General features: G+C 46.9%; 1 protein-coding gene across 1 annotated transcript in view; it reads right to left on the bottom strand.

The window, feature by feature from the left end:
- Positions 1–3922: 3922 nt before the first annotated feature.
- LOC105278796 overlaps positions 3923–27842 on the bottom strand; it is a 398031-nt gene continuing 374111 nt past the window's right edge. The window contains exons 4-7 of the mRNA XM_026974426.1: positions 26774–26996; positions 13571–13682; positions 7521–7874; positions 3923–5924 (exon numbers count right to left, since the gene is read on the bottom strand). Coding sequence (XP_026830227.1) covers positions 5272–5924; positions 7521–7874; positions 13571–13682; positions 26774–26996 — 1342 coding nt within the window. The 3' untranslated portion in view covers positions 3923–5271. The remainder of the gene's footprint in view (positions 5925–7520; positions 7875–13570; positions 13683–26773; positions 26997–27842) is intronic.

The following is a 27842-nucleotide window of genomic DNA, read 5'->3' as shown; positions in this document are numbered from 1 at the left end:
ATTTAGCTCATCCGCCGAATCTCCGGCAATTTCTGAAGGTCGGCGGATGCACGGAGGAACGAGTTGCGAAAAGATAATCAGCGACGAGACTACGTCTTCGTCTTGATCATCCCGAGACTGACGAAGGCGCTCGCGGCGGATACTCGCGCGATTCGGATACGCGAAATGCAATTATGATAGCGAAAGGATCATCGAAGCGCGCTTCGAGCGAGAGTTCTACATTTGTTACATTATTGCTGCATTTAGGCTTGCTTGCTTGCTGCATTTAAGCGGAAGATTGATACTCGAGAGCATGACTTTCGAGAGCGTCACGTTGAAACTGTGACGTTCGCAGGGTGGCATTCCGCGATCGACGACGGGTAACGCGAACTCGCATAAAATTGCGCAAAGTGATTTTCCCGTGTAATATAAAAACGCAGCTAGTTGCTGCATCGCGTGATTCCGGTTCGTGTATCGTGCGAATTCGCGTTGACAACATGTCATTTCGATGCTGCATCACGGGGCCGAGCATTGACTTGAAATCGCAAATTTCGAATCTCATTAAAACTTGATATAAAAATGTTTTTTATAAAAACTTGTATCGAATATTTGCGAGATGAAAATATAAAAATTTCACAGGCTATTTTTTCGAGCTTCTCGAAATTCCAAGTTATAAAAATACTAGAAAAACTATAATAAATGAGTTAGATGCAACATGAATTGTTTTCATCACATTGCGAAATAATTTTTCCTATATTTTTACGATGAGATATTTGAAGCACGAACCAAAGCATTCTGCTCTAGTGATTACGTCAGTCTCGCTTCGGCCTCATCGCGTCGATCGCGCAAACCACCCTTAATCTCGCCGCGCTCGTACATATAAAATTATATTTACAACAGAGTGTGATTATTTCTGCATGTGAGGTATTCGCCCTAGGCGCGTCTAATAATAAGGGAGCGTGCGCTATTTCGAGGAGCGAGAGGGTGACTCTCGTTGCATTCTCATTCCGCAACTCGCCTGTTCTACCCTCTCGCTCCGAAAAGGAAAGATACAGTTAATTTCCCGTCCCTCTTTCCTGCACTGTGGTCGCGCGACGCGCGCGCCTAATGTTACAAATAATTTAAAAATTATATTCGTCGAATTTTACAATTTTTCCTTCGCTCTCTTACTCTTTCTTTTTTTTCTCTCCCAGCTTACGTCTCTCTATATATAACTTTTTATGTATATATTAAATTTCAATTTCTCTCTCCTCGATCTCTCTCTCTCTCTCATTTTCTTGCACACACACACACACACATACACACGGGAAAAGATCTCGGTAACGATGTCGTTTATGGTACAGCTATGCTACACGCGGGTGGAGCTCCTCTCCTCCCTCGCTCTCCCTCTATTTACACTGCCCGCCGATTACCGTTCACTTTCTTACACGTGCAGTATGCATAAGGGATACCGTATTCATACGGTGCACACGATTGCGCGCCTGTACAATATCCTGTCGCGAACGCATTTTCTCTCGTATCCCTCTTGCATACACTTTGGTCTACCTCGCAGAATGCAGAAAGTACGCTCGCATCACTTTGCATCCCCAGGATTGTCACTTCGTTCCGTCCGCGCGAAACAAGTATCGACATCGCCACGGTTTTCTTTCTTTTTTCTCGGTCCCCTCGTCGAATATTGAACCAATTCGACTCGCGGCATCAACTCCTCAAGTTCGCTTGATATTCCGCTTGAGTAACATTAAATTAAATTACGTTAACGTACGCGATTGCCTCACGAAATTATTTCGATGATCCAAGCGATCCAGCGGAAATGATCGTTGTCGATCGGATGACCATCGTGACGTAATGGAACCAAGTGGCACTCGAGGATGTGCAATGCATGTCGGCTTGCGGCAATCGAAGCGCCCCTCGCGCGACTACCAATCGGAAGGTGTTGATATCGGCGTGCGAATTGGTGCAACGAACACGATCGCGATAATCGCGCGGTTTAATAATGCACGCGGCTAATTTGCACGTATTCGCGTGCTGCCGTGAATCTCGGATCATGAATTTCCCACGGCGCGGTTCTCATTACATTATTAAAGACAGCAACGACAGACAGCTGGCCTGGCTTGTGCGGCGATCCGCTCGTGCAACCCGCGCGAGACGAGCATCATCGAGAAATTCTCCGCGGTTTCCCACTCGCGTTTTTTTTTTCTCCGTTCTTCAGCTCTCTGCGTCTCTCTTGCTGCCTTGCATCGAGCGGTTTAACGGCGCGTTCGCGACGCTCTTGAGGATTATAAAAATAAAAGGCTCGCGCAGCCGAGATCTCCGGATCCGCGGGAGCGCGAACACGTGCGGTTTGGTAGCGGCAGTGCGGCGTTGACATCAACGATATTACGTGTGACACCTACGTGGGGTCTCCGGGTCAGTCTCGTGCACGTTGGAGTCTAAACGCTTGGACGATCCGCTTGAGAATTGCCGATCTGTTACGCAGCACGATACTCTCGTAAAAAGACTCTCGTTCCCGCTCTCACTCAAATGCGAAATCCGTCGCTCGCTTCGTTCCGAGTTACGCAACGTCGCCGATTCGTTTTATGTCGGTCGCGCAATTATAATAAATAATTTTCCTATAATCTCTTGCTCTCCCGCGAAGCTAAATTGACGGAGAGAACAGCGGCCTCTCGCACTTCACCGCGACTTCACCGATTGACTAGATTCCAACGTGCGCGTGCATTCTCTTCGTGAATTATTGGGTTGGCCAAAAAGTAATTGCGTTTTTTTCCAATAGATGGACATACATGTCTTGAAATGTAACTAACTTCATTCTAAACCGCAAATTCATTATGTAGGTTAACAACTCACAGTTCAAGCTTGTTTTACAAAAAGAAAGTACAAGATTTCGTTAACAATTGTTTCTTTGCCGTCGATTTCAAAATGGAAAATCAAAAAGAACATTTTCCTCATATTTTCTTTTATTACTTCCGAAAAGGGAAAAACGCTGTGCAAGCTCATAAAAAGTTATCTGATGTATATGGCGAAGATGCTTTAAAACTGCGGCAGTGTCAAAATTGGTTTACTAAATTTCGATCTGGAGATTTTAATGTGAAAGATGCACCACGCTCAGGAAGGCCAATCGAAATTGATGATGACAAAATAAAGGCACTGATCGATTCGAATCGGCGTTTAACGACACGAGAGATTGCCGAGAATCTTAACATATCGAAATCGAGTGTTGAAAACCATTTCAAACGACTTGGATACATTAGTAAGCTCGATATTTCGGTACGACATGAGCTCAAAGAAATTCATCTCACTAAGCGTATTGACATCTGCGATTCTCTTTTGAAACGTGAGGAAAATGATCCATTGTTGAAACGCATGATAACAGGCGACGAAAAATCGATCGTCTACAACAACGTCAAACGAAAAAGATGGTGGAGCAAGCGTGATGAACCTGCTGAAAGCACTTGAAAAGCAGATATTCACCAAAGAAAGATTATGCTGTCAGTCTGGTGGGACTTTAAAGGTATTGTGTATTTTGAGCTGCTTGCAAGGAATCAAACCATTAATTCAGACGTATACTGTCGTCAACTGGATAAATTAAATGATGCCATCAAACAGAAACGTCGAGAATTGGTGAATCGCAAAGGTGTTGCGTTTCACCATGATAACGCTAGACCACGTACAAGTTTGGTCACTCGTGAAAAATTGTTGCAGCTTGGAGGGGACGTGTTACCACATCCACCATATTCGCCAGACCTGGCACCATCAGATTACCATTTGTTTCGTTCTTTGCAAAACGCCTTGAATGGTAAAACCTTTACTGCTGATGAGGATATGAAATCGTTGTTGGAATTACTTTTTGCTGAAAAAGATAAGAACTTTTTTGAGCGCGGAATCATGAAGTTGCCTGAAAAATGGCAAAGATAATCAAACAAAATGGACAATATATTGTTTAATAAAGTTTTTGTTTCCCATGAAAAATTCGCCTTTTATTTATATAAAAAAGAACGCAATTACTTTTTGGCCAACCCAATACTTTGTGGCGTTTACTCTACCGTGCGTGCGTTTGTAAGCTACATCTCGCGTCACGTCTCGACGAGGCTCGCCTGAAGCTTCGTCGTCTCAGTGCGAGGTGCGATTATTTAATCGGACTAGAAACGCGGCGTGATCCGCGCGATATCGTCAGATGCGCGACCAATCTAATTAGATTCTCTCGTCGTATCAAAGTTTGTACGAAACTCGCCGGCCGGATTGAACGCGCCCGGCCGTTTAGGATAGGACTGGCAGTGGATCGGTTAATCTGACCGCGAATCATCCGATCGAGACCTGGCCAGGCCGCAATCCGCATTGCTATCTCGCGATCTTTGCTCTGGAGGCAGTAGGCAGAAATTTGTGAATTTCGAAAATGCGACAGAAAGAGATTGAAGAAAGTGGAGAGATTGTTCCCTCACAGATTCTTAATTTTAATCGTCATTTAAATTTTGAGACGCATCGTGAATCTTGGAGGATCTGGTGATCCTTACTGAACACTATCTTATTCTTGAAATATCAACCTTGTAGATTTCGGGACCGGCCAGTTCTGATCTCGAGCTCTGCGCGGTTTTGGCTATTTGCAAAGTTGTCTGTGGATCGCTCGGAGGGAGCGATGGGAACGCTTAGGGTGATTCGTAGCGAGCCCCTCGCGATTGGTAGTCGCGCGATTCGCGGGCGACGACGTAACGACGAGGACGAGGTCGGCCCGTTCCGCGATTAACGCTCTTCTTCCCTCTCTCACTCTCTACGTATAAATTACAAATGATCGGACTAAAAAGGTAAAAGTAAATCGTTAACGCGTCCTTTGGTACCAGCCTGAGTCTCATTACAAATAAATTTGTTAAATAGTATCGCGCGTCTTGGCTACGTGTAGAAATCACTAGGAGATCACTGCGTTCTCCTCTCTCGTCAAGGATCGTTTCGGATCGTCACTCGCTGCCGCGGGTTCGCCTGCCGCTCCGGCGATCGTCAGGTCCCCCTGAACCTCTCCCCGGAGCGACAGGGGACGACGAACCCTTATTGACTCTTCACCGTGGACGTCGAAGTATCAAAATACAGCGATACAGCACAGCCGAATCGGCATCGTCAGCCTCAGCTCTCCGCTCGCGTAGTCGCGCTTCTCCGCTCGTCGCTGAACAACCGCTCTCGTCGTCCCAACGTCGCGCCGATCACGAAAACGGGAGACTCTCGCGCGGTCTCCCTCGCTTCTCGCAGGCGACGGTGATCCGCAAGGAATACAGCCTCGCAGAAACCGTGCCGCGGCAGGGTCCTCCATTAGGACACGATGTAGTCCGCGGAGTGATGCGAGTGATGAGAGTTCCGGTGCTTGTCCCTGCGCAGGTTCGTCCGCGAGTTGCTGCCGCGAGTGCCGGTGGTGCCGGTGGTGCCGGACGTGTGGTGGCTGTAGCCGCTGTCGCTGCCGAAGCTGCTGTCTGGCTGGCCCTGGTACAGCCGGCCGGTGTTCGCCACCTGGTCGACCGAGTCCCGCGTCGAGTTCGCGTAATAAACCGGCTGGCTGTACTTGTCGTCGCCGAAGAGCCGATCGGTCGGCTGCGAGTACGTGTCCGAGTATTCGCCCCCTACTTGCGTGTAAAGCGGCGTCATCACGTCGGACTGGCCGGACTGCAGGCCGTAGTAATCGCCGGCGGTGTATTGCTGCTGCTGCTGCTGCTGCTGCGACGACAGGTACTTGCTGTACTTGTCGGCGGACTTGTTGGTGCGCGCGCGCTCCTTGCCGCCGTTCCTGGTCTGGCTGGAGTAGCGATGCAGCGGACCCAGCACCGGCACGCTCTCGTAAGGGTTTTCCTCGAGCCGCGGTGCCTGCGCGGCTGGCAAGGGTGGCACGAAGTACGGTAGCCTGTGCGCCACCGACGGGACGGACTGTTGGCGTTGGCTGCTGCTGGTGTTCGTGCGGGCGCCGGCTACGCCTGAAAACGGGGGCTCGGATCAGTCGGAACTCAGGTCTGAAGGTATCCGATATTGCATACTTGGCAGAAGGTTATAAATTCAACATAGAAGATCTTTCAGAGAGATTTAGAAAATTGTGTTGGAGAAATATTAGGGGTGTGATTTAGTTTTGAGGGTTTTTTTGCTCAAAAACGCATGTATTTAAATATGATAATGAATGAATACCTTAATCAAAATATTTTCCTTCGTTTTCTATAACTTTTTCCCATCTTTCTGGCAACAGATGGATTCCACCACGATAAAATCACTCTTCTTTTTAGTTCATCCATTCGTCGACGAATTTTTGCACTTCTTCCAAATTATCAAAGTGTGTATCCTCTAAAGCGTGTTGCATCCACCGGAACAAATAATAATCGCATGGAGCAATGTCCGGAGAACACGCGGGGTGCGGTAAGACTTCCCATTCAAGCTCTAACAGTGTTTCTTTCACTGATAACGCAACGTGAGGTCGAGCGTTGTCACGAAGAAGAATCACTTTCCGTCGTTTACTCGCAATTGGTGCTCGTTTTTCGTCCAATGCTTGCTTCAACTTGTACAATTGGTATCGATAACGATCAGCCGTGACAGTCTCATGCGAATTTAACAGCTCATAGTACACTATCCCACCAAATACAGAGCATTACTTTTCAACCGTGAATATTGCGTCTCGGAGTGGATGTTGATGGTTCGCCTGGATCCACCCATGATTTTCTGCGTTTCGGATTATCAAAATAGATCCACTTTTCATCCCCAGTAACGATCCGAGACAAAAGACTCTTCTTTTTTTGCCTGGCGATCAACGAAATGCAAATGTTCAACCGGTTCGCAATGGCACTTTCCGATAATTCATGTCGAACCCATTTCCCTTCTTTCTGAATTTTTCCCATTTCATGTAAATGTTGTACGAGCAACATTTAATGCTCTGGCAAGTTCTGAAGTGGATTCTGTTGGATTTTCGTGCAATAATGCTTGCAAATCTGCATTTTCAAGCTTTCTTGGTTGTTTCGAGCGTTCTTTGTCCTTCACGTCAGTATCAGCACTTTTAAAGCGTCTAAACCAGTATTCACACGTCTTAATTGATGGGGCAGAATCACCATAAGTTTCCACAAGAATTCTATAACCGTCAGCCGCAGTTTTGTTTTGATTAAAAAACAAAAGCAACACATGTCGAAAATGCTGTTTCGGAAGTTGCATTTTTACGATAATATAAACACGACTGTTATTGCATCTATTGCTATAATGCTACTAAATGTGATGGATAATGTGAAGACTGTAAGAAACAACAGTTATCGGAAAGAGCTATTGGAACAAACTGACACTACAGCCATCTGTTGCAAAACCCTCAAAACTAAATCAAACTCCTAATAAATGGAACGTATGTAGACGTAGCAAGTGACGGGACTGACATCTGATCGGTAATGGAATTTTCACTGCGAGCTGCGTTTGTGAAGTCTCTCTCGTGTCGAGGATGGTGTAAGGTGGCGGAAAACAGTTCCAGATTCGTTTCTAGACATTCACGTGGCTTCTCTCTCGTGTCTTTTCACTAGAACTTGCTAGGATTTTGATCGTTTGCTCACCTGCGACGCTGGGGTACAGCTGCAACAGCGTGTTCAGCAGCATACCCTCGTGGAACTCGCCCACGTCGTGCTTGTCCCGCCTGCGTCGATCGAGACTCCTGGGGCTGCGACCCCGTCGTTCGCGCGGTGGCTTGCCACCGGCCGGGCACGTGCCCCAGGTGGGACCACTGCTGGCGGTCAGCATCCTCGCCTCGGACGACTCGCCAACCGACAGCTCGTCCTCGGCGAACTCGTCCTCGCTAGCCGGCTTCGACGCGCTGGACACGCGATGATGATGACGGTGATGGTAGTGATGGTGGTGCAGACGGTTGCGGGCGTTCAGCTCGCTCTCCTCGTCCGTCTCCGGATGGTCCCCTGCGGAAACAAGGGAATCGTTAAGGCAATCTCGTGGCTGCTTCATAATCAGGGGAGGTTCGATTAGATGCTGGGAAATTGAGGTGTTTCGTGGAGATCACGCGATGGAGATTAATCTGAGCGATATTAGCACCTAGAACAGGGAATTATTTAGAAAGAATGCAGGAGTAGCCGGCTTCGCTTTGCGGGAGCAAGCTGAGGATTGTAAGCTCGCGAATGGTTAATTTCGGACGAGAAATGATCCGTGCCGTAATGATTGGGAGATTTCGCGTATCCCCGTAGTGCTCCACGATTCATTTCGAGAAAATCTCGCGCAATTTTGCGTGGAAATTGCGATCGTTGATTTGGCAATTTTGCAAATTGCGAGCACGGTTTGCATTAATCCAACGATTGCATCAATCTCTGATTAGGCAATTTGCATTTTTCAGGTGGAATACAATGTTTGCAGCGGAAACAGTCGCGGTACCAGAGGACCTGGTTCGGGCGAGGCTGCATCAGCTCCGAGGTTAGAAATTCTCTTGTAATAATTTTTGCAAGCCTCAGATATTGCGAATTAAGACTGCGAAAAATTAATATATGTATTCATGTATATATTCTCTTTGTTTTAATTTACGTGTTGAGTCTAATCGACGGAATAACCTCTGTTCTAGATTTGGATGGCAGAATGTACCGCTGCACAGTGGGCTAAACTCGAAAAAAGCTGGCCAAAGTAATAACTCGAAAACATGACGTTTTAGAAAAAAATGTTTCAAATAAAAGTTACAGGGTTTTAAATCAGGTATTAGATAATAATACTAGTATGACCTTGAATAGCGTTGCCAAGGTCACGCAAAGGTTACCTTGAATTTTTTTAATGGGAACCTCCAGTTTTCATTAGATATTTTTGTAGCTTATCTCAAGAGCTTTTCAGAACACTATAACAAAGATTTATCCGTTAAATACTTCGAAGTTATGAAGCTTGAAAGTTACAGTCGCTACCGCGCCGCGTCGTACGTTTCGCGGCATTTAAAAATTTCACGGTGATCTGTACATGATCTTGACAACACTATCAAGGTCATACTGGTATTGCTATGTAATGCTTCACTTAAAAACCTACAACTTTCATTTCAAACATTTTTTACCAAAACGCCAAATTTTCGAGTTATTACGATATGAAAATTAAAATGAAACATCCTGTATATAACGCAAAGGTGTGCGTTGGTGTGTACAATTCAAACGGAAATACTTAGTTTGAACCCTACACAAGATGATCAAACAAGAATCCCAAACAGCCTTTTACAGCTATTTAAAAAAAAAGATATTGAACTTTACTTCTTTCTTATATTTTAAGAAACCAAAAACTTAGATTAACACAAATTGATGAACAAACATTTTTAATGGTTATAACTGTTTGGGAAAAGAGTTTCAATTCTATTTATAGAGTAAAAAGCAAAATTACTTGCATCCGCATACAAGAATGTAAGCTATAGCCTATACTCATTCATAATTCGTTTTTCGGAACATTAACGCGTTGCCTCCTATTAATTGTTGATTAATGGGAAGGAAATTTTTCCTACGAAACTCTATTCACATTTTTGAAAATACTGATATCCATGAATCAAAAAAGGTCGAAATGCACAGATTTCCAAGAGTCGAAAAAATTCGACTTTTGGCCAGCTTTTTTCGATTCTAGCCCACTGTGCGCTGCTGTGTTTCGGTGAGTGATAAATTAAGAGATGGTTAAGGTAGCGGTTGCTTCTCGTTTAAACCAGTGCGATTCAGTTTATATTTGAATATAGTCGCTTTTATATGTAGATTTGTGCATGACACTTGATTATTGCCCAACGAAAAATATATAAATGACACTTTTTTCATCTAAAATCGCGCTCCTATTTTTTCATAGACTTGTTTAAATATAATAGAGCAGAAAAATTAAATATACTTTTTTGCAATCTCTTATTCACGAATTTTTAGTCGTTTTGTGTTTCGCATAACGACTCAAATATAGAAAAAACAAACGCGAATGTTAAAACTTGTCGGTCCATCGTAACGTAATTTGTTGAACAAATTCATAAATACAGTTAAACATTCATTAAATAACACTAAGAGCGTGATATTGCGTCGCGAGTGTGAATTTCGTGTAGGAAATGCAGGAAATCCCATCGATGAAGAAAATTCGACTGAAGCTGAGACCTGAAGATTGAAGCCGAGCTCCGGATGCCCAAAATACGTGTCGGAAGTGTCGCATTTTGTTACGCGAGTCACCGTATCTTTGCGAGTGCGTGTCGGGAGTGCCGCATGTAGTCGCGCGAGTTAATCGTATTTTCGCAAGTGCTATGTGTGATGTGGAAGCTGCACGTTGTCCAGATGGGGGATGTTCCAGTGGCTGATTTCATCGGTGGACCACGATGGACTCCGAGAGATTGCGTGGCGCATTGATAAGTGCTTAATCCCAAAGCTCGTGAAGCAATAAAGTAGCAGTAATGCATGTGTAGTAAATCGCACTGATTTTCAACGAGAGCATTAGAGAGTTAACGATAACGTACGAGAAATGTTGATTCCTTTGCAATGAAATTTACAAAAGCAATTTATCTGCAAAAAAGTATTGCAGAACAATATTTTCTCTAAATTATTTCCTTTATTGTCCTTTCCGAATAATCTTTCCCTTAATTTGTAAATTTAAGAAATTCTGGGCGGTCTTGAATTGTATATTATATCATTATATTGTCTCGAAAGCTTTTATTAAGGGGGGAGCCTGCTTTAGAACGCTGAAAATAAGGTATATTTTACGAATTGTTTTTGGAGAAACTATACAGCGGATCATTATAAAACTTTGATGTATTTATTAGTACATGTTTAAAGATAACAAAAATTATTTTTTTATTTGAATATATCGCTTGTAGAGGTCGTCCTGGAGAAATCTTAGTGCAGCCGCGTCGCCGGCATTGCAAATTGCTGAGCATTCTCCTGCCTCCAAATTTCGTCTAAACTGAAAAATTGAAATATGTTCTCGTTATTTATGAATTCCCATCGTCGATGAACCAAAGAGAGAAGAAAAAAGTTGAAAAGTGCCAAAATGGTGGAGCTTAGAACACAAAAGTACGATTTTTAGGCAAAGTTGTTGAACTTTTTCATGCAAAAGTAATTGTTTAACTTAATATTTTTATGAATATTAAAGGTTCATCGACGATGGGAATTCATAAATAACGAGAAAATATTTCAATTTTTCAGTTTGGATGAAATTTGGAGGCGGGAGAATGCTCACCAATTTACAATGCCGGCTGCACTAAGATGCCTCCAGGACGACCTCTACAGGCGATATATTCAAATAAAAAAATAATTTTTTTTATCTTTAAACATGTACTAATAAATGCATCAAAGTTTTATAATGATCCGCTGTATAGTTTCTCCAAAAAAAATTCGTAAAATTATACCTTATTTTCAACGTTCTAAAGCAGGCTCCCCCCTTAAACGGCGAATAAAGAAATCTCGATTCATTTAAGGGAAAGAACGACTCCTCTTTACGCTTTTATTTGGAAAACAAAAGAAAATATCGTCGCACTTGGCACAATCGAACAACTCTAACTTCTCAAACCACATTTCTCGCACTTGCGTTACATATGTAATATTTCATACGGCAATAGTTATCTCCGCTCCGCTCTGTGATACGTAAAATTACGGCGGAGGAAGACTGTAACCCCGATGTTATTTAAACGATCTACCGCGTCTGTGGAAACGATCCTGTCGGGGATAAGATATTCCGCCTGACGGTTCCGATTTGATCAGTCTGTAAATTCCGCGATGCGCGGCTTATCCCCCTCGTCGACGTGACCGTCAAGCAGATCCGCGCGATCCGCTGAATTCTCCAGCGTTTTTACAAGCCCGCGAGGGACGGGACCACCCTCTTCGAGATCGATGTTCCTTCTCCTTCTTTCTCCTTCTCTCTCTCTCGTCCCTCGAAACTGGAGAACGCGCATACAGCGTATATACACGCGGACCGAGCTCATGGTTACGACTAATGCACGCGGTGCAGCATGTATATTCGATTACCGGGTCCTCGTCAAACGTCGAAAGCCTCATCACCATACTAATTAGCCGTCCGACTAATGGGAAGTATAAGTCAGAGGTCGTGTCACACGCTTATCTCCCTTCGGTAAAATACACGACGGCGGAGAAGAGAGACAGGATCACCGTGCCGAGAAAGAGAGAGGTACGATCACGAGGAGATTCCCGGCCGGGGAACAAGCGGCAGGATGTAGCGCGGAACCGCATCTATCTGCATTTTGTTTCTTCTCTTGCGAGGAACATGTGTGGAGAAACGAGATCAAGCTGATTATGTATGCTTAATCATGCACGCGTATCAATCATGTACGCTTTCAAATATCGTTGTGTAGATCGTCGTGGATCTTTGTGATACTTGCAACGCGATACTCCTTTTGCACTTTCGCCGATTCTCTCGGGCGGATATATTTTTCTGCAAATGTTCGATTCCAGATGTACTTTACGAGTTCTTAAGGATTGCTGGATGTACGAAGCTTTTTGTAGATTCATGGGATTCATAGATGAAAATGCCATGGAATGTCACATCTTTAGAAACTTTTGTTGACTTACTCATCATTTAAAGGGTTTCAAAGTACTCTCTCTCTCTTTTTTCTCTTTCTCTCGTTTCCAATGCGCGATCTCTTCTTAAATCCTGCTTTTTCGTTTTCGTGGACCGAGCACGCCGCGACGCGCCGGCTTTTCTCATTTCCAAAAAATCTCACGTATATGGCGATGTTCGCCGAGGAGTCCCATCGATCGTTCGTGCCTCGTAAATCTCCCGACACCGTGGATCCCTCTCTCTTTCTCCGTAAATCGCGGGCGCACACGAATCTGCCGCATTGTTCTGATAAATGCAGTCCCGCTGCAGGGGGACAAGGAGACAGCATGAGAAAAGGGATGCGAGAGGAGGAACTAGGAAGTCTCGCAAGCGCGCGTTAGTCGACGGGATTCAATGCTGATTCAACGCAGCCGTATGTTAGTCGTGCGTTAAGCCAACCGACAAACGGACACACCGTTTCGAAAACTCGTACTCGTGCTCGTACCTATGCGCCTCCCGCGGACACACTCGAGGACCGCTCTCTCCCAGCATCTTCACAGGCGAGTCTCATCTAGAAGGAGAGTGCGTGATTTGCGTCTGCATGGGAATCGCGCGTCGGAAGATGAGAAAGCGGGATATCTCTTTCGGCGAAGATCCTCGCCGAATGATTCCGTTATTTATCGCGATCCGCCCCGGCAGCCCGTAATTTTCAATTCGCGCGGAAATACACCCAGCCGAGTCAAGAAGACACGCTCTCTTTCTCTTTCTTTTTTTTTCTTTTCCTCTCGTTCCTCAAGTCGAGCGAAATTGTTCTGAGAAAGAATTACCAGTCGTAGATGAGTTCCGATCCTCGGAATAAAGAGATCGTCCTGTTGTTTTGCGGCTTCTTGGGGAATAAAGCTCAAGAAGAGCGCCTGATCGCGATCGAAATATTCGTTTGATTGAATGATTGATGATTCCAGCTCGTGTTCTTGAAATAAAATCCTTTAATCCGCTCCCTCTGTCGTCGTGCATCCTCTGCTGTTGTTCTCGGGATCCGCGATTTTTCCTCCGTTAAAAACCGCGATGAAAGGCGACGCGTAAAGAGAGACCGTGTCGAGAAAGCCGTCCAAGGTAAACATCGATTATCGGCACTTACCGTTGCTGAGCTCCTCATAGACAGGATTATAGAGGTCCTGCGATGTGTAAGGATCAGGACCAGGGCTGCTGCAGACGAACACCCCTCGCCCGCCCTCCTTCACGTCCAGCATCTGTCGTGATAATAAAGATTGTGAGTTAGAATAAAAGGGCGATGGAAGACGTCGCGACGCGCGCGAGGAAGAGAGATCGCGGCGGAAACGCTCCTGTTCGCGTCGCGCGTTTGATCGTGGGAAATTCTTCTCCGCGGTGCGTCTCGCGCACTCTCGTCGCAAATAACGCGAAGTTCGACGAGGCAATGACGTCGCGATCGTATCTGGAAGCAGGACGTATCGCCGACCTTCGCGAGCCGCAACGGGGAAGCCTGTGATTATTCCGCTGCGATTTAACGCGGTCGCGATGAGCTGCGGGCAGTCTCAATGTTCGCTGCGTTTTTGCCGCGTTTCGGGATTAAGGGCGCCGCTCATTTTTCTCACTCTGCGAGATTGAGGGGTAATTAGTCGCGGAGTTTCAGCTGGGAAACCGAGTCAGCTCGTTACGAGTGAGCGAGCCGACGTTTGCACGGGTGTTTTACGAGGCTCTTTAGGGACTGCGACTTGTTTACGACAGTGCTGGAAAACAATTAGCGGATAAAGGAAAAGGGGAGCAGCAGCGAGGAGGAACCCCCAATGCAATGACTGGCACCGACGGTTACAGGCGAGAACCTTAGCACTCTTTCGACCCCGTGTTTTCCGCCCGACGATTAACTCGTTCGCCCGGCTCTCCCCGATGAGGGTCCTCGAGGGTTCTCACCCTTCCTGCCACACCGTGCCGGAATCCCGGAAGCCCGGAAATGCTGACTCGGTCCGCCACGGCGACGGAAGTTAATCCCCAAATTGGCAGGGAGCTTACACATCGCGGCTGGGTAATAAGGAACGATCCCCGCCGCGAGATTTATCCCGGAGACTGATCCCGTTTTCGCAGACGCTCTTCTCGACAAATCAGTTACTCGTCCCGAGAGTTCCGGGCATTCGCGCGACAAAGGTGGTAATTATGTACTTTAACGGACCCAGCCCCGATGACCTTGACCTTGACATATGCTGTCAAGGTCACCCTCCTGAGTGACCTTGAAGAGGTTTTAGCCGTCGCTCGTTGTTTATTAAAAAGTTATTAACAAAAGAAGTTTAATAATTTTGCACGAATTTTCAGCTGTCCACGCGAAGCAAGGACTTGAGTTTGACATATATTACAAAAGTCACCTTCCCGAATAACCTGCACTAGGTTTCACCCTTCGCTCGTTGTTTGGTAAAAAGTTATTAACAAAAATATTTAATGAATAAAGCATAATTTTACGATACCATATACGTTTACGAAAGAGTATATTTGATGGAATTTTAGCTTTAAATCAGAAATAGGTTTGGGTTAGGTTAGGTTAGGTTAGGTTAAGTTAAAGCAGAGAATACTTTGTATTTAACTGTTTGTGCTTTTGGTTAAAATGAAGAATACTTTGTACTTATATTAAAAGAAACTATTCTATATATTAACAATTCACTGCTTTAAATGACTTTCCTTTCTTCGTTCATATACATATTCGTCGTTTATATCTTTCAATATTCAATATTCTTTCAAAATAACTACTATAGTTTCGAAATTTCTTTTGTTTATAACTTTTTAACAAACGACGAGCGACGGCTAAAACTTCTTCAAGGTCACTCAGGAGGGTGACCTTGACAACATATGTCAAGGTCAAGGTCATCGGGGCTGGGTCCGTTAAAGTACATAATTACCGAGATTTCTTCGTGGTCGCCTTGCTGGCCGCGAAACGCGGACAGAAGGGTGAATCAATCAGGGCACTCGACGCACGGGGTGGAGGCGCGTGTAACCGATACGCGACATAATCGCGGATGCGAGCGATTTAATCCCTTCACCTCGAATTAGCTTGACCTGACGGCGGCTCGTGTATCCGTCGTTCGCAAGTCGGGTTCTCCGCTCGCCGTGTGCTAGGTGCGGGTGAATTTCGCCACTGGCTGTTCTCCGCTTCGTGATCGGGGCGGTATCGCATTAACGGCCACGCAAATAGTGCGCTCCGATCCACCATCCACCTCGCTCCCACGTTCCCTCGTCGGGATCCACAACGCTCTGTGGTCCCATCGAGTACCACGTGCATGTACCCTCATCGAGACCGCCTAATTTTCCGCAGATCAATTTCCCATATGGCGGATAGTCGAGGATATTTTAAAATGAGCGTTGAAGCAAACTGGATTTTGATAGTTCGCCTTGACAAATAACTTTTAAAAAAATTATTTGTAATGTTTGCTTTGTAGGTCAGTTGACGCGCATCTGATAAAAGGAGCAATTTTGCTCTCGAGGAGGGTCGATATTGACACGATTAAACTAGAATCGATACCGAATGCATGAGAAATGAAAAATAATGTTATTACACGATTAAAAGATTTTACGTAGCATGAGCGCGCGACCCACATTCGAATAACATTTCGTTGGCGCATTTCGAGTTATGTTTTCTCGATAATGTCCCGGTATCTTTATCTGCCACGGAGCAGGCTCTCGTCGCGGATGTTCATTTAAAACCTCCCTCATGGACGGATATTTTTTGCCGCGAACAACGACGAATCATCCCCCGAACGCGCGAGACTTCGCCGTGGAGGCGATCGCGACCGTGTGTGACGTAAATTCGACGTGCCGCCACCCCCGCACGGGGGTTTGAAATATCGCTGATAGCGCGTGGGAATGTCGGGGTCCATCCGCGCTGCAGGGATGGCGTTGTACCTCTATCTAAAATTATATCTCTCGAATTGAGTCGCTTCCTGCCTGCCGTTCTTCGGCGGACGAATAAATGGGTCATTTAATGCAATCGATTCCGCAGCAATCGCTCTCGAGAGAAAAATTATTCCCTTTGTTAGTTGCACGTAGACTGACCTAGAAATCGAACGTTATAAATACTAATTTTAAAAAGTTTGTCACGATGATCAAAATTCTTTTTGCTTCGACTTTGTTCATTTTAAAATACTTTGGACGCCATATAGAAAACTGATCTCCGGGAAATTGAACGATCTCAATGAAGATACGCACGCGGTCGTATCGCAGATCGGATGTATTGGTCACGTTGCAGCGTCTGTTTTCCGGCAGATCTGTCGCGGCGGTGAACAGCGAGACAAATATATGCACGATTCCTTTCTCTCTGTCATTTCGCATTAAAAAAGCGTGGAGGTGGCGTGGGACGAAAGGTCGCGTCGCCGTGAGCTTTATAAAGCCGCGAGAACGAAAAACGACGAGCGTTTCCGGCCGACCCGTGTTCAATTCGCGACATAATCGAGCGCGTTTTATCGCGCGCATAAAAATAGCCTTGCAATCTCGCGAGAGAGGATGCTTCGTCGTCGCGAAACGTCGTGCATCCTTCTGAATGAAACGCTATTTCCAGACGTATTACGTTAACACGTAGGGGTTGGTGACGACTGAGGCACCTTGAATTCTGACGCTGCATCGGCAAATAAATTATTAATACGCGCGAATATAACGGCGCGCGTTAAAAAAGCCACGTTGAGATTTATTATCGGATATCCTCCGGACGATTGTATAATTTAGACGGGCCGAGAAAGGTCTCGGGTATTCATTTATACCTTTCTTTCGGGACGTTGAGATATTATACTCGACTACGTCGCGCACGAGAAATGGAGTCGGCTCTTTCGAAAGTCGAGTTACGTGTTCGCCAAGTGTTCGCGTGTCCAACCTTTGACCTCACGGAACCGAGTTAGGCACCATTAACGCGCGAACCCCGAGATAGAACGGAGGCGGAACTGGGTCTCCTGAATCGAACTTCCGCTCGTAGCTCATCTAGACGGTGCAAACTGCCTGCTGGAGAACTTCTTCTTCTCCTGCTCCTTCTCCTCCAGAGGCGAATAATAAAATTTACTCGGTGCGTCTCCGAGTAGACGGATTAAAATAAAGAAAGTCAGAATGTTGCGGTGCGGCGGCACGTGGATCAATCCCGCCGATTAATCTTCGCGCTGTGTACTTTTCATAATTTTTCTTGCAAATCTCTCTAATCGCGCCTCCCCTTCTAATTCTTATAAGACGTTAAGTTCTCCCCGCGATTTCGCTTAAGAACAGCCGGGTGAAACGGGGATGAAATAAGGGAGCGGCAAGCAGGCAGGCCTCCGCCCTCGTAAAAGCACCGGCGCGTTTCCACGCGAGTTATGAGAGTTTGGCAAAGTTCCACACGCTCGCGGAATTTTCAATCTTCCGGCCGAGAAATTCGATATTCGGCTGGTTTCACTCGGACTTGATTATCCTAATGATTTTACGGCGCCCGGGTTCGCGCGAGGTTCACTCGGCCGGGGAGGGTACGCGTAAAAACGCGACCGACTTTATCCTCCACTTCGTTCTTCCCACCCCTCCTCCGGCGGTATTAAAATTCTATGTCTGTTATACGTCCCCCCCATAATGGCCGGGCTGGTGCTCGCGGGTGCCTTTGAAAACTTGATCGCTTTAATGACCCCGTGAACCCCGCGGGCGGCCGGCACCTCGCTAAACTTAGATCTTTCTCTTGGACGTCGGCGACAGTGCATACTTAAGCGCCGCAGTCGACGGGGGTGGGAAAGGGGGATCCTCCAGCCTGCGGCACTCTCTCGTCTCTGCGACTAACTGCGAAAGTTCGCGACATAAATAATCGGGGGCTTCTCTTGAATTAATTCCGATCGATCGCAGGGAATTCGGGCCGCTTGCATTCCATCATCGGCACGGCAAACGTAATCTTGAGTTATTTGCTGGAGTACACAAGTGTATTTTTCTTCATCGAACGATTCCCTCTTGGAGAGGGCCGGCAACCCGACTAGAAATGTTGTCAGGTTTACCTAATATGTTATAAGGACCTGACGTGGTTGGCGTAAGGTAATCCTGAATAAGGTATACCTAAGAATATCCTCATCAGGTTCAAATATGTATGACCTTTTTAGGGTTAAAATAATAAGGAACATATTAGGACCTTCTTACGTTATGCCTGATATTTCAAAGTACAAATTTTGTTGAGGTTTACATTATTAGTACCTACTAAGGATCTTATTCCTTCATCCTGATATTTTTTAAAATTTAGAGCTAAAGGTTTCCCACATCCGGTCCTACATCGGACCATACGTAGTTTATCATATTATAATGTACGTTATATACTTAATGTAGAAAGAATAGTAATTTCTACTTAATTTGCGAGTATTGATTATTTTTATATCATATACATTTCAATGTACTCGATTATGGAACAATAAGAGACAAAAATCAACACAAGTGTGTGTTTCCCGCCTCTGATTCACCAAGCGACCGATAGATGGCCAGGTCAGGCGTGACGTTCTCGCAAGAAACATTTGGTTAGCACCTTACAAATAACCATCTGGAAAACCGATCCGATACTCTTTTCTTCTCTTCTTTTGGACTCTTACTTAGAACATATACTAGTAGTATGTGTTCTAAGGTCTCTCACACTCACCGAAAGTATCAAGTTTTAGTAATCCTTTAGACGACTTGGTGCTGTCTGGGTAGTAAGGATTTAATAATTCAACCCGATATAAACCTGATGAGGATATCCAGATAAGGACCTAACTATTGTGCTGCGTTACATGACTGATCAGGTCCTGATGAATTTGCCTTATCAGGACCTGATAATAAAATAAGGTCAACCTGATCAGGACCACTGGATAAATTTCTAGTCGGGAATATTAGCGCGTCACCTCGAAGTCAAATCTTTGATCGCGTTCTTTATAATCGTTTCCCTCGCGCGCGACGCCCGAACGGGTGAATCCTCATTCGCTTCCGGTACCGGGAGTTTTTTCTTCCCAAAAAAGCGCGTGCAGGGTGTCTTTAAACTCGAATGGAAACTGTCGCCTGCAACACTGCGGCGTTCTGCGGATAATATCGAGCTCTCGACCGGGAACATGCGCGCGGACGTGTCGTGACTGTGTCGCGTTACCGTAACCCGCTAATTGTTAGTTACTGCGCCAATCGCATTAAGTTCTAAGTCCGGGGTGGTCAGTCCTCCCCCTTTCCGCACCCGTCCCTCGTCCCTCCGTACCGTCGGGTATTGCTTTGCGGATACACCGTCTCGGGCTAACGACGCGGCACCGGCGCGCGTAATCGAGCCACCACAACAGGTGGATGGCTAGATCGATGGACTTTCGGTGGCGGATTGGCCGTGCTTATCCGCCGTGAGGATTTACGACGGGATCGATAACGGTAAAAAGGGCCTGCGGACGAAATAATTACAGTTTAATAGTCGTCTCGAAGGAACATGCCCGAACAGCCGAAACCACCCCTCGTCCCCGCCCCGCGCGAGTCACGAGTTTAACGTGCGCGATGCAATTTCGTAATTGCAGTCCACACATCGTCCGTAATTTCCTTATCAAGCGTGTAACTCCGATAACATTGTCCCGCGTTGCACTTAGAGTGCGCCGGGCACACACGAGACTGAGGTCGTGATAGCAATTTTTATTGAATTTACCGACTGGCGAGGATTAAACATTGCATCGAAGAGTCGGGGATGTTTGTGATCTCGAACGGGAAGAGGGAACGTCAATATCCTGACGATTTATTGAGTTTGCTTGATAATAAATTTTGAAATATACGTGCCGAAAAAATATTTCATCCGCTCTGTGCTCTCAAGAATTGAGAGAGAATCTCAATTTGAAGATTATAAAGGGCAATAAGGGCGGAAGAAAATAACATTTCCTGCCAGCCAGACTTTATAAAATTAATATTACGTTCTGAGATATTTGCGATGTACCCGGAAGAGCGTTCCGTTACATTCTTTTCGTCTGCACAGAAACGGCGCTGAACATATGCTTGAATTATTTAAACGGCGAGCGAGCGAGCATCTCGAACAAGAACCAGCACGGTTGCATATGCGATTTCGACGGACGCGAACGGTTTAATAATATTCAAATATTTGAGTTTTACTTGACCTCCTTCCACCGTCGCTCGCCGGCGAGACGTCAACGGGAAAGCATTTTTAGAGAAAAGGGACCGCTCCGTCCCGCGAGAAGGGTTCGTGAAGGGAGGGGTCGCGAGGCGGAAGACGCACGCTAGCTAAATCGGCGACACGTTACTGTCGGGATTTTCTGGTCTACCAAATTCTTTTGATTCGCTGACATTCAAATATCTAAGCCCGGCTCCCGGCTGTTCACGTTCGAGAATCGACAAGCTGTCAGCGTGGCTTGCAACAGAGGAAGATCGCCCCTTGGCGAGAGTGCCAAATAAAAGTGCAGTCTAATTGACACGTGACTGCCGGATTTATTAGCCAGGGATCTCCGTGCGGAAGTTCGAATTCCGTCGTGATATCTCCGCGTCAGCCAGCCACGCGGAGCGGAATCAGATACCGCGACTCGTCGCGTTGCGGGGGAAGAAGTCTTATTCGATCCCGGGATTTCTAAAGAAAATCCACCTCGCTGCCATTATTCAGCCGGGGGAGCACTTTTTACTTCGCTTCGGTTCTTATTCCCGTGATAAAATCCAGATCTTGAGAAATATATACTGTGCGGTGCGTCGGGCCAGCCGCGGATCCTTTCATCTAGATATATACAGGGTGGCCCATTTTAATTTATACAGTCGATTTTTTAAAAAACTAAAAGAGATACGAAAAAATGTTTCAGACAGACATGTCACGATTTCGAGGGGGACATAAGATGATACCATTGGTTTGACCTTGAATAGTCGTTTGAAGGTCACGCGAAGATCACCTTCAATTTCTTAAATTGAAACCCCAACTTTTTATTGCAGATTCTTATTCTCCATCGAAAAGTAAGTAACTTTTGTCCGAAACATTTTTCCGAAAAATGTCATCTTATGTCCTTAAAATGTCCTCAAAACTCATCTTGAAGATCATTTTAAGGACATAAGATGACATTTTTCGGAAAAATGTTTCGGACAAAAGTTACTTACTTTTCGATGGAGAATAAGAATCTGCAATAAAAAGTTGGGGTTTCAATTTAAGAAATTGAAGGTGATCTTCGCGTGACCTTCAAACGACTATTCAAGGTCAAACCAATGGTATCATCTTATGTCCCCCTCGAAATTGTGACATGTCTGTCTGAAACATTTTTTCGTATCTCTTTTAGTTTTTTAAAAAATCGACTGTATAAATTAAAATGGGCCACCCTGTATATATATAACTTTTTTATTTCTCTCTTTAATCCGGAGACTCGGTGTCGGTCTGCGTTGGTGCTCGCTCGTTACTCATTAAGAATTACAACGTGCAATTCACCGGGAACCACGGTGTTGGTCTCACGAAATTATTCGCAACTTACTGTTTGCTTACTTTCGCTCGGCTGTCTAAATATACCTTTGCCTTTATCTCGACGATGGTGTACGAGGTGAAAAGTCGCGAGAACCAGGGTTTTGGATCGCGGCGGAGCGCTCCCGAGCCCTTTCGCCGAGCCGTTTCGCAGCGAGAGGTGCGAAATTGGGGCGCGCGCTTTCTTTCGTTCGCGCTTCGCCGTTCCTTTAAAAATCGGGGGAGTCGTTCGCTCGCTCGCCCCCTTGCGCGCCGTTCAAATATTTATGTCCCTCATTCGTTTGTTCGTTCGTTTGTCGGCGACTCAAACAAGCCGTCGGCAATCACGGCGTAAGAAGAGAGAAAGAGAGACAGAAAGATACAGAGACAGAGGAAACGAGAGAGAGAGAGAGTGCATGAATCGAAATCGGCGTCGCGCGATTCTCGAGGTTCTCGAACGTCGACCTCGTGCACCAAGTGGTAACAGTCATTCGGGGGGGTGGGGAAGGATGCACACCCTTTCCGCCGTCTCTCCGGCAATTAAATTACACGACCCGCGGGCCACGGAGAGAAAGCAGAAGAGGAAGAAGGCGAAGAGGAAGATCCTCGCGCCCGCGCCCCCTCGCTGGATATTTGCTCGGCTCCATTTGCGAAATTAGAGATCTATTCGTCCGCGAGAGATGGCAATCGCTCTCAGAGGAGAGCAAAGATGATGCGACACAATGGTGACGCGTCAACCTCTCTCTCTCTCTCTTTCTCTCTCTCATCCGAACGCTTCTTCACACCCCTCGGAATTCACCCTTGATTCTCTTTGCCGCGTTCGCGTTTCCTCCCTCGAACCTGGCCCACTTTCTTTCCCATCTTTTCCCGTCTTTCACGTGAAAATTCATCGTCGAGAAAGAGAGCGCGCCGATTGCACCGAGAGTTACACGATGTCGGTCGGGGAGATTGCGGAGCCCGCCGAAAAATCCCTGATCCGGTGGTTGGATCCCGCCTTCTATGAGAATCAGCTGATTAACGCGGAAAATAGCGGACGATGCAACCGAGCGGGATGCAGGCGGCGGTTGCGTTTCTCTCTCTCTCTCTCTCTCTCTCTTTCTCGCAGAAAAAGTTTGAACACAGAAGTGGTTATTCCGTGTCCACATGTGTGTGTGTGCATTGTCATTATATCGGGAGGCGATTTTTTTTTCTTTTTAATGGAAAACGCGGGGAAGAACTGGCCGTTCTCCCTTACTCTCTCGGTTCTTTCTCTCTTTCTCGTTTGCTTAGAGTAATTCGCGATCTCGCGTGTGCGCGTGCACGTTTCGTGCGATGGGACGAAGGATGGGACAGGATTGTGGACCGGGTCAATAACCACTCCTCGTCAAATTTTTCAGCAAAGTAATTTTATTTTTCTCAAATTTCACCTCCAATCTCTCTCTCTTTCTCTCTTCCATTAACTCAAGTTATACACAGGACCGTCGTTTCGCTCTCGAGGGGCTCGTCGAGCTCGTGACGTTATTTACAGAATACCATGCCGACCGTTCGGCAACCAAGCGCGCGTTGTCGAGCGGTAATAAATAACGGTAATAATATTAATTAATAGTAATCATAATCGTAATTAATCGTAAGAGTAATTAAACAGTTATGAGACAGCGGCGTCGATAATCGCAATTATAACGACAGTATTAATTTACAAATCAAGGAAAATCAAGAAAAATTCTCTCTTTTCCTCGCGACGTCCTCACGGATTCTTCCATCTTTATTTATATATATATATATATATATATATTTATTTATTTATATATGCATATGCGTGTGTACTCGTATATATTAAATCCTATCGATCTCGCGTTTCTCCGATGTGTGTGCTATTTACAAAAATTTACCGATCTAGTTCCTAATCTATGTACAACCATGGGAGTGCGCGCCCGGCCGCCGTGCCCGCACAACCGACGAATAAGGCCCCGCGCGCCCGCCACTTTCCAATTTTCCTCTTTTTTTCCGGTCGTCACCCCTCGTCACGCTCTCTCCAGCCAATTTTCCCTGCCCTCGCACGTCACGCATTCCTCCGATTAGTTAGTTGTGAGATCGAGCGGGCACGGCACCGATGTAACAAAATAAATACTGACTAGCCCGGCCCTGGCGCCTCCGCGCTTGCAATTGCGAGCGAACGGACAGACGGAATTTTACGCGACTCGACCGGCTTAATTGCTCAATTAACGGCGAATTAACTGCACTTCCTCATCGCGCGCGCGAAAGAGATGTGTGCTCGTCGCTTATAAAGCGATGCAGTCTTCTTGCTTTTGAGCGATCCTGTCTCGAATGTCTTGAAAGGCCCTGCTGTTCTTTTTATTTTCGTGTTCGGATTACACGATGCTCTCTTTTTGCTATTAGTCTCCTATGGCTTGAGGCATATAAATCGATTTGCGTGTACAAGCATGGTGCATATAGAGTCACCCCCTTCTCTAGCTACGGTTTTTTCCTAGAAACGTGAAAAAATTAATTCTACGATCCTCTTGAAGCCAGCCGAGAGAAGCATCGTGTGATCCGAATTATTCCGAAGTTTTCCGGACAGCTTCAGCTGTTCTCGTGAGCGAATTTTCAACCCACGCTCGATATAAATGCCAAGTCGCGAAACTGGTCAGCGTTCGCAAATCAAAAAGTCATGGTAACTTGTTTAAATCTCCGTTAATACTCGGTACGCGCGTCAGTATATTTCGTATAAAAATTGAACGTGTCTTTCTTAATCCACGAACGCTGACTGAACGTTTCGCCGTAATTTGTTCTTCGCCCGCTCCGGATTTGACTCTAAAATCGACTGAAATCCCGCGAGAGGCATGCGATAAAAGTACGATAATAACGCAGCATCAAGCCGGATACCGGTAGCACATCTCTCTCGCGGATGAAACCGAGATCGAATCGAGCAGCATCCGCAACTCTAACGCGATGCCAATACCTGGCGCCGTCCTCCCACTCCGTCCGTCCGCTCGCTGGAACCCGAGGAGTCGCCAGGTAACCTACGATAACCCTAGACAGGGAAACGCCGTTGCGTCATCCCTTAAGGGGGAGCCTGCTTTAGAACGTTGAAAATAAGGTATAATTTTACGAATTTTTTTGGAGAAACTATACAGCGGATCATTATAAAACTTTGATGCATTTATTAGTACATGTTTAAAGATAAAAAAAATTATTTTTTGATTTGAATATATCGCCTGTAGAGGTCGTCCTGGAGGCATCTGAGTGCAGCCGGCATTGTAAATTGGTGAGCATTCTCCTGCCTCCAAATTTCATCCAAACTGAAAAATTGAAATATTTTCTCGTTATTTATGAATTCCCATCGTCGATGAACCTTTAATATTCATAAAAACATTAAGTTAAACAATTACTTTTGCATGAAAAAGTTCAACAACTTTGCCTAAAAATCGTACTTTTGTGTTCTAAGCTCCACCATTTTGGCACTTTTCAACTTTTTTCTTCTCTCTTTGGTTCATCGACGATGGGAATTCATAAATAACGAGAACATATTTCAATTTTTCAGTTTAGACGAAATTTGGAGGCAGGAGAATGCTCACCAATTTGCAATGCCGGCGACGCGGCTGCACTAAGATTTCTCCAGGACGACCTCTACAAGCGATATATTCAAATAAAAAAATAACTTTTGTTATCTTTAAACATGTACTAATAAATGCATCAAAGTTTTATAATGATCCGCTGTATAGTTTCTCCAAAAACAATTCGTAAAATATACCTTATTTTCAGCGTTCTAAAGCAGGCTCCCCCTTAACGCTGCGATATCGCGTCGCGTCACGTCACGTCACGGCAATACGGAAGATAGCAGACGCTCGGTAATCGAATGTCGCTCTCGGCCGATCTCGGCCGACTCGGCGATACTCGCGAGATATGTTGAAGCTACTACGAAAGCCTCGGGGGTTGCGTTCGGGGGTGGACGTCTCCCTACGCCGCGACGAGGCTGCCGGCCGACGGCCAGGACGGCGCGTGTCACGTGTCCTGGATCCGCAGGTAGACGTCCTGCTCCGGCTGGCTGAGGAGGTGGTGTATCTGCTGCATGGTGCAGAGCGGACAGACCTCCTCCTCGGTGCCGTCGGCGACGAGCCTCCTGGCGGCGCCGGGCGCCCTTCTGCCACCTCCGACGTTATCAACGATGTACGAGTAGCCGTCCGAGTCGATCAAGCTCGACCTCACGGTGGTCGATCGCAACAGCCGCCTGCCACTACTGTTTAAGGGGTTAAACTCCACGCGACCGAACTTGCCGGTCTCCAATTCCGCGTCTTTGAAATCTATGTAGGAATAACCCTCGGAGTCCACCGAGGGTCGCCTGCGGCCCTCCTCTCGGCTTGCGGGCCATCCGGTCACAGGGCCCGCTGGCCCGACTGGGCTCGGCGGTGCCCTTGCGGGGGAGGCACGCGGTCTAGGTTGGTGAGTAGGCGTGATGGGGATGCCAGAGTCACGGGGCCTTGCGGGCACTCGAGAGTCGGCCGGATAACCATCCACACCGACGTCGAGGTCCCGACAGGATGGGAATTCTGGGATCATGTGGGTAGGCGAGGATGGGGTTGGGGGTGAAGGGGGCCGCTGGCTAGTGATCATAGCGTTCTGCGTGGCCAGTAGCAGGTGGCTGTCGCGTAGTAAATTGCTTTCGTTTCGCAGCAATGGGCTGTTGGCGGTGACGCCGACGGCGGTCGGGGTCAGCCGGGGGTCAGGGGACCGAGCGGTCGCCGCGATCGACAGGGGTACTCCCTGAGACTTAGCTAGGAGGGCACGCGGCGTCCGGTAGCCGCCCAGGACCGCGCGCGACGGCTTGTCCTGGACGCGCAGGATCGACCTCGGGTCGCGATAGTCGAGATAGTCGAGATGGTGCGGCTGCGGCGGCCTCGGTGCCCTGCGTGCAGGTAGTGCCGGTGGTTCGCGTGGCGTCGGGGGGGCCCGCGGTCGGGCCGCGGGATTTCGTACCTCGATCGTCGGAGCTTGGCTGTGGTTCGATGGCAGGTGGTTGTGCAGCTGCGACATCGCGTGATCCGGTAGATCCTCGTAGAGAACGGCGCCCCCGGCGCCGCCGCCACCCCCGGGGCCCGGGTGCGGCTGGCCGTCAGGCAGCATGCGGCCCCGTCCGGCGACCGTCGCCGCGCCCGCCGCGCTCTTGCACGGCAGCAGATTCTGCACTTTCCGCTTGTGCCTGCAACAGACAAGAGAAAACGGTGCTTTTAGATAATGAACAATGACAGCGTTTCGTCATTGGGTATAATAATGAGCGCGCAATTGCCGAGATTGGCACGTCGCGTCGATCAAAATGCACGACGGGAAATTGCGGTAGACTCGAAAAAATACGGTCCCTTCGGGGCTGCGACAGACTGCGGCAGGATGCTGTAACCGTTTCCGCGCGACGTTTTTCCGATCGATAAATCCAGCCGGGTCAGAAATTTGCTTGTCACAATTTCCGTTAAAAATTGGGGACACTTCGATTTGGATTTTTTCCACTGATGCACGGCGCCGATACATGACGTTTGGCAGATGCAGGCAGTTGCCCGCGTTTGCGAATTGAACACGCGTGGTCAATCGTGAACCGATTCCGCCTCGCGTCTGGTCTCATTCGAAACATCATCTCGGCGAGCTCGCGGCGAATTCCTCAAGTTGGACGAAGGGAGGATGTTGATATTCTACTTTGCTCTCGTCTCCTATCCTCCTCCTTTCATCTCTCCGTTCTCCAGCACCGCCGTCGACCAGCCCCCGTCGACACACCAGATTAGTTGGGAGTTGCAATTGTTTGTACAGGCGGGCGCTTTGCTGTGGGCGCGCTCGAGAGCTTTCCTCGGTGTAAACTTTAATGAATCGGGCACTGCGTTTGCCTATCAGCATCGTTTTATGTGTATACAAGGTGTCCCAGAACCGTCGCGCCTTCCTTTCAACTGTGTACCTTCTCATCATTTTAAGGCCCGCGTTTTCGTCAATGGAAACGTCCGACTGGCGACAGTCGCGATTAGCGAACGGATTCTGCCGCTATTCAGCCGTGACATCTCGCACA

This window comes from Ooceraea biroi, chromosome 12 (assembly GCF_003672135.1).
Source record: "Ooceraea biroi isolate clonal line C1 chromosome 12, Obir_v5.4, whole genome shotgun sequence".
In the NCBI taxonomy this organism is placed as follows: Eukaryota; Metazoa; Arthropoda; class Insecta; order Hymenoptera; family Formicidae; genus Ooceraea; species Ooceraea biroi.
Note: the sequence above shows the minus strand (reverse complement) of the source record. Positions and strands in the feature narration are given on the sequence as shown.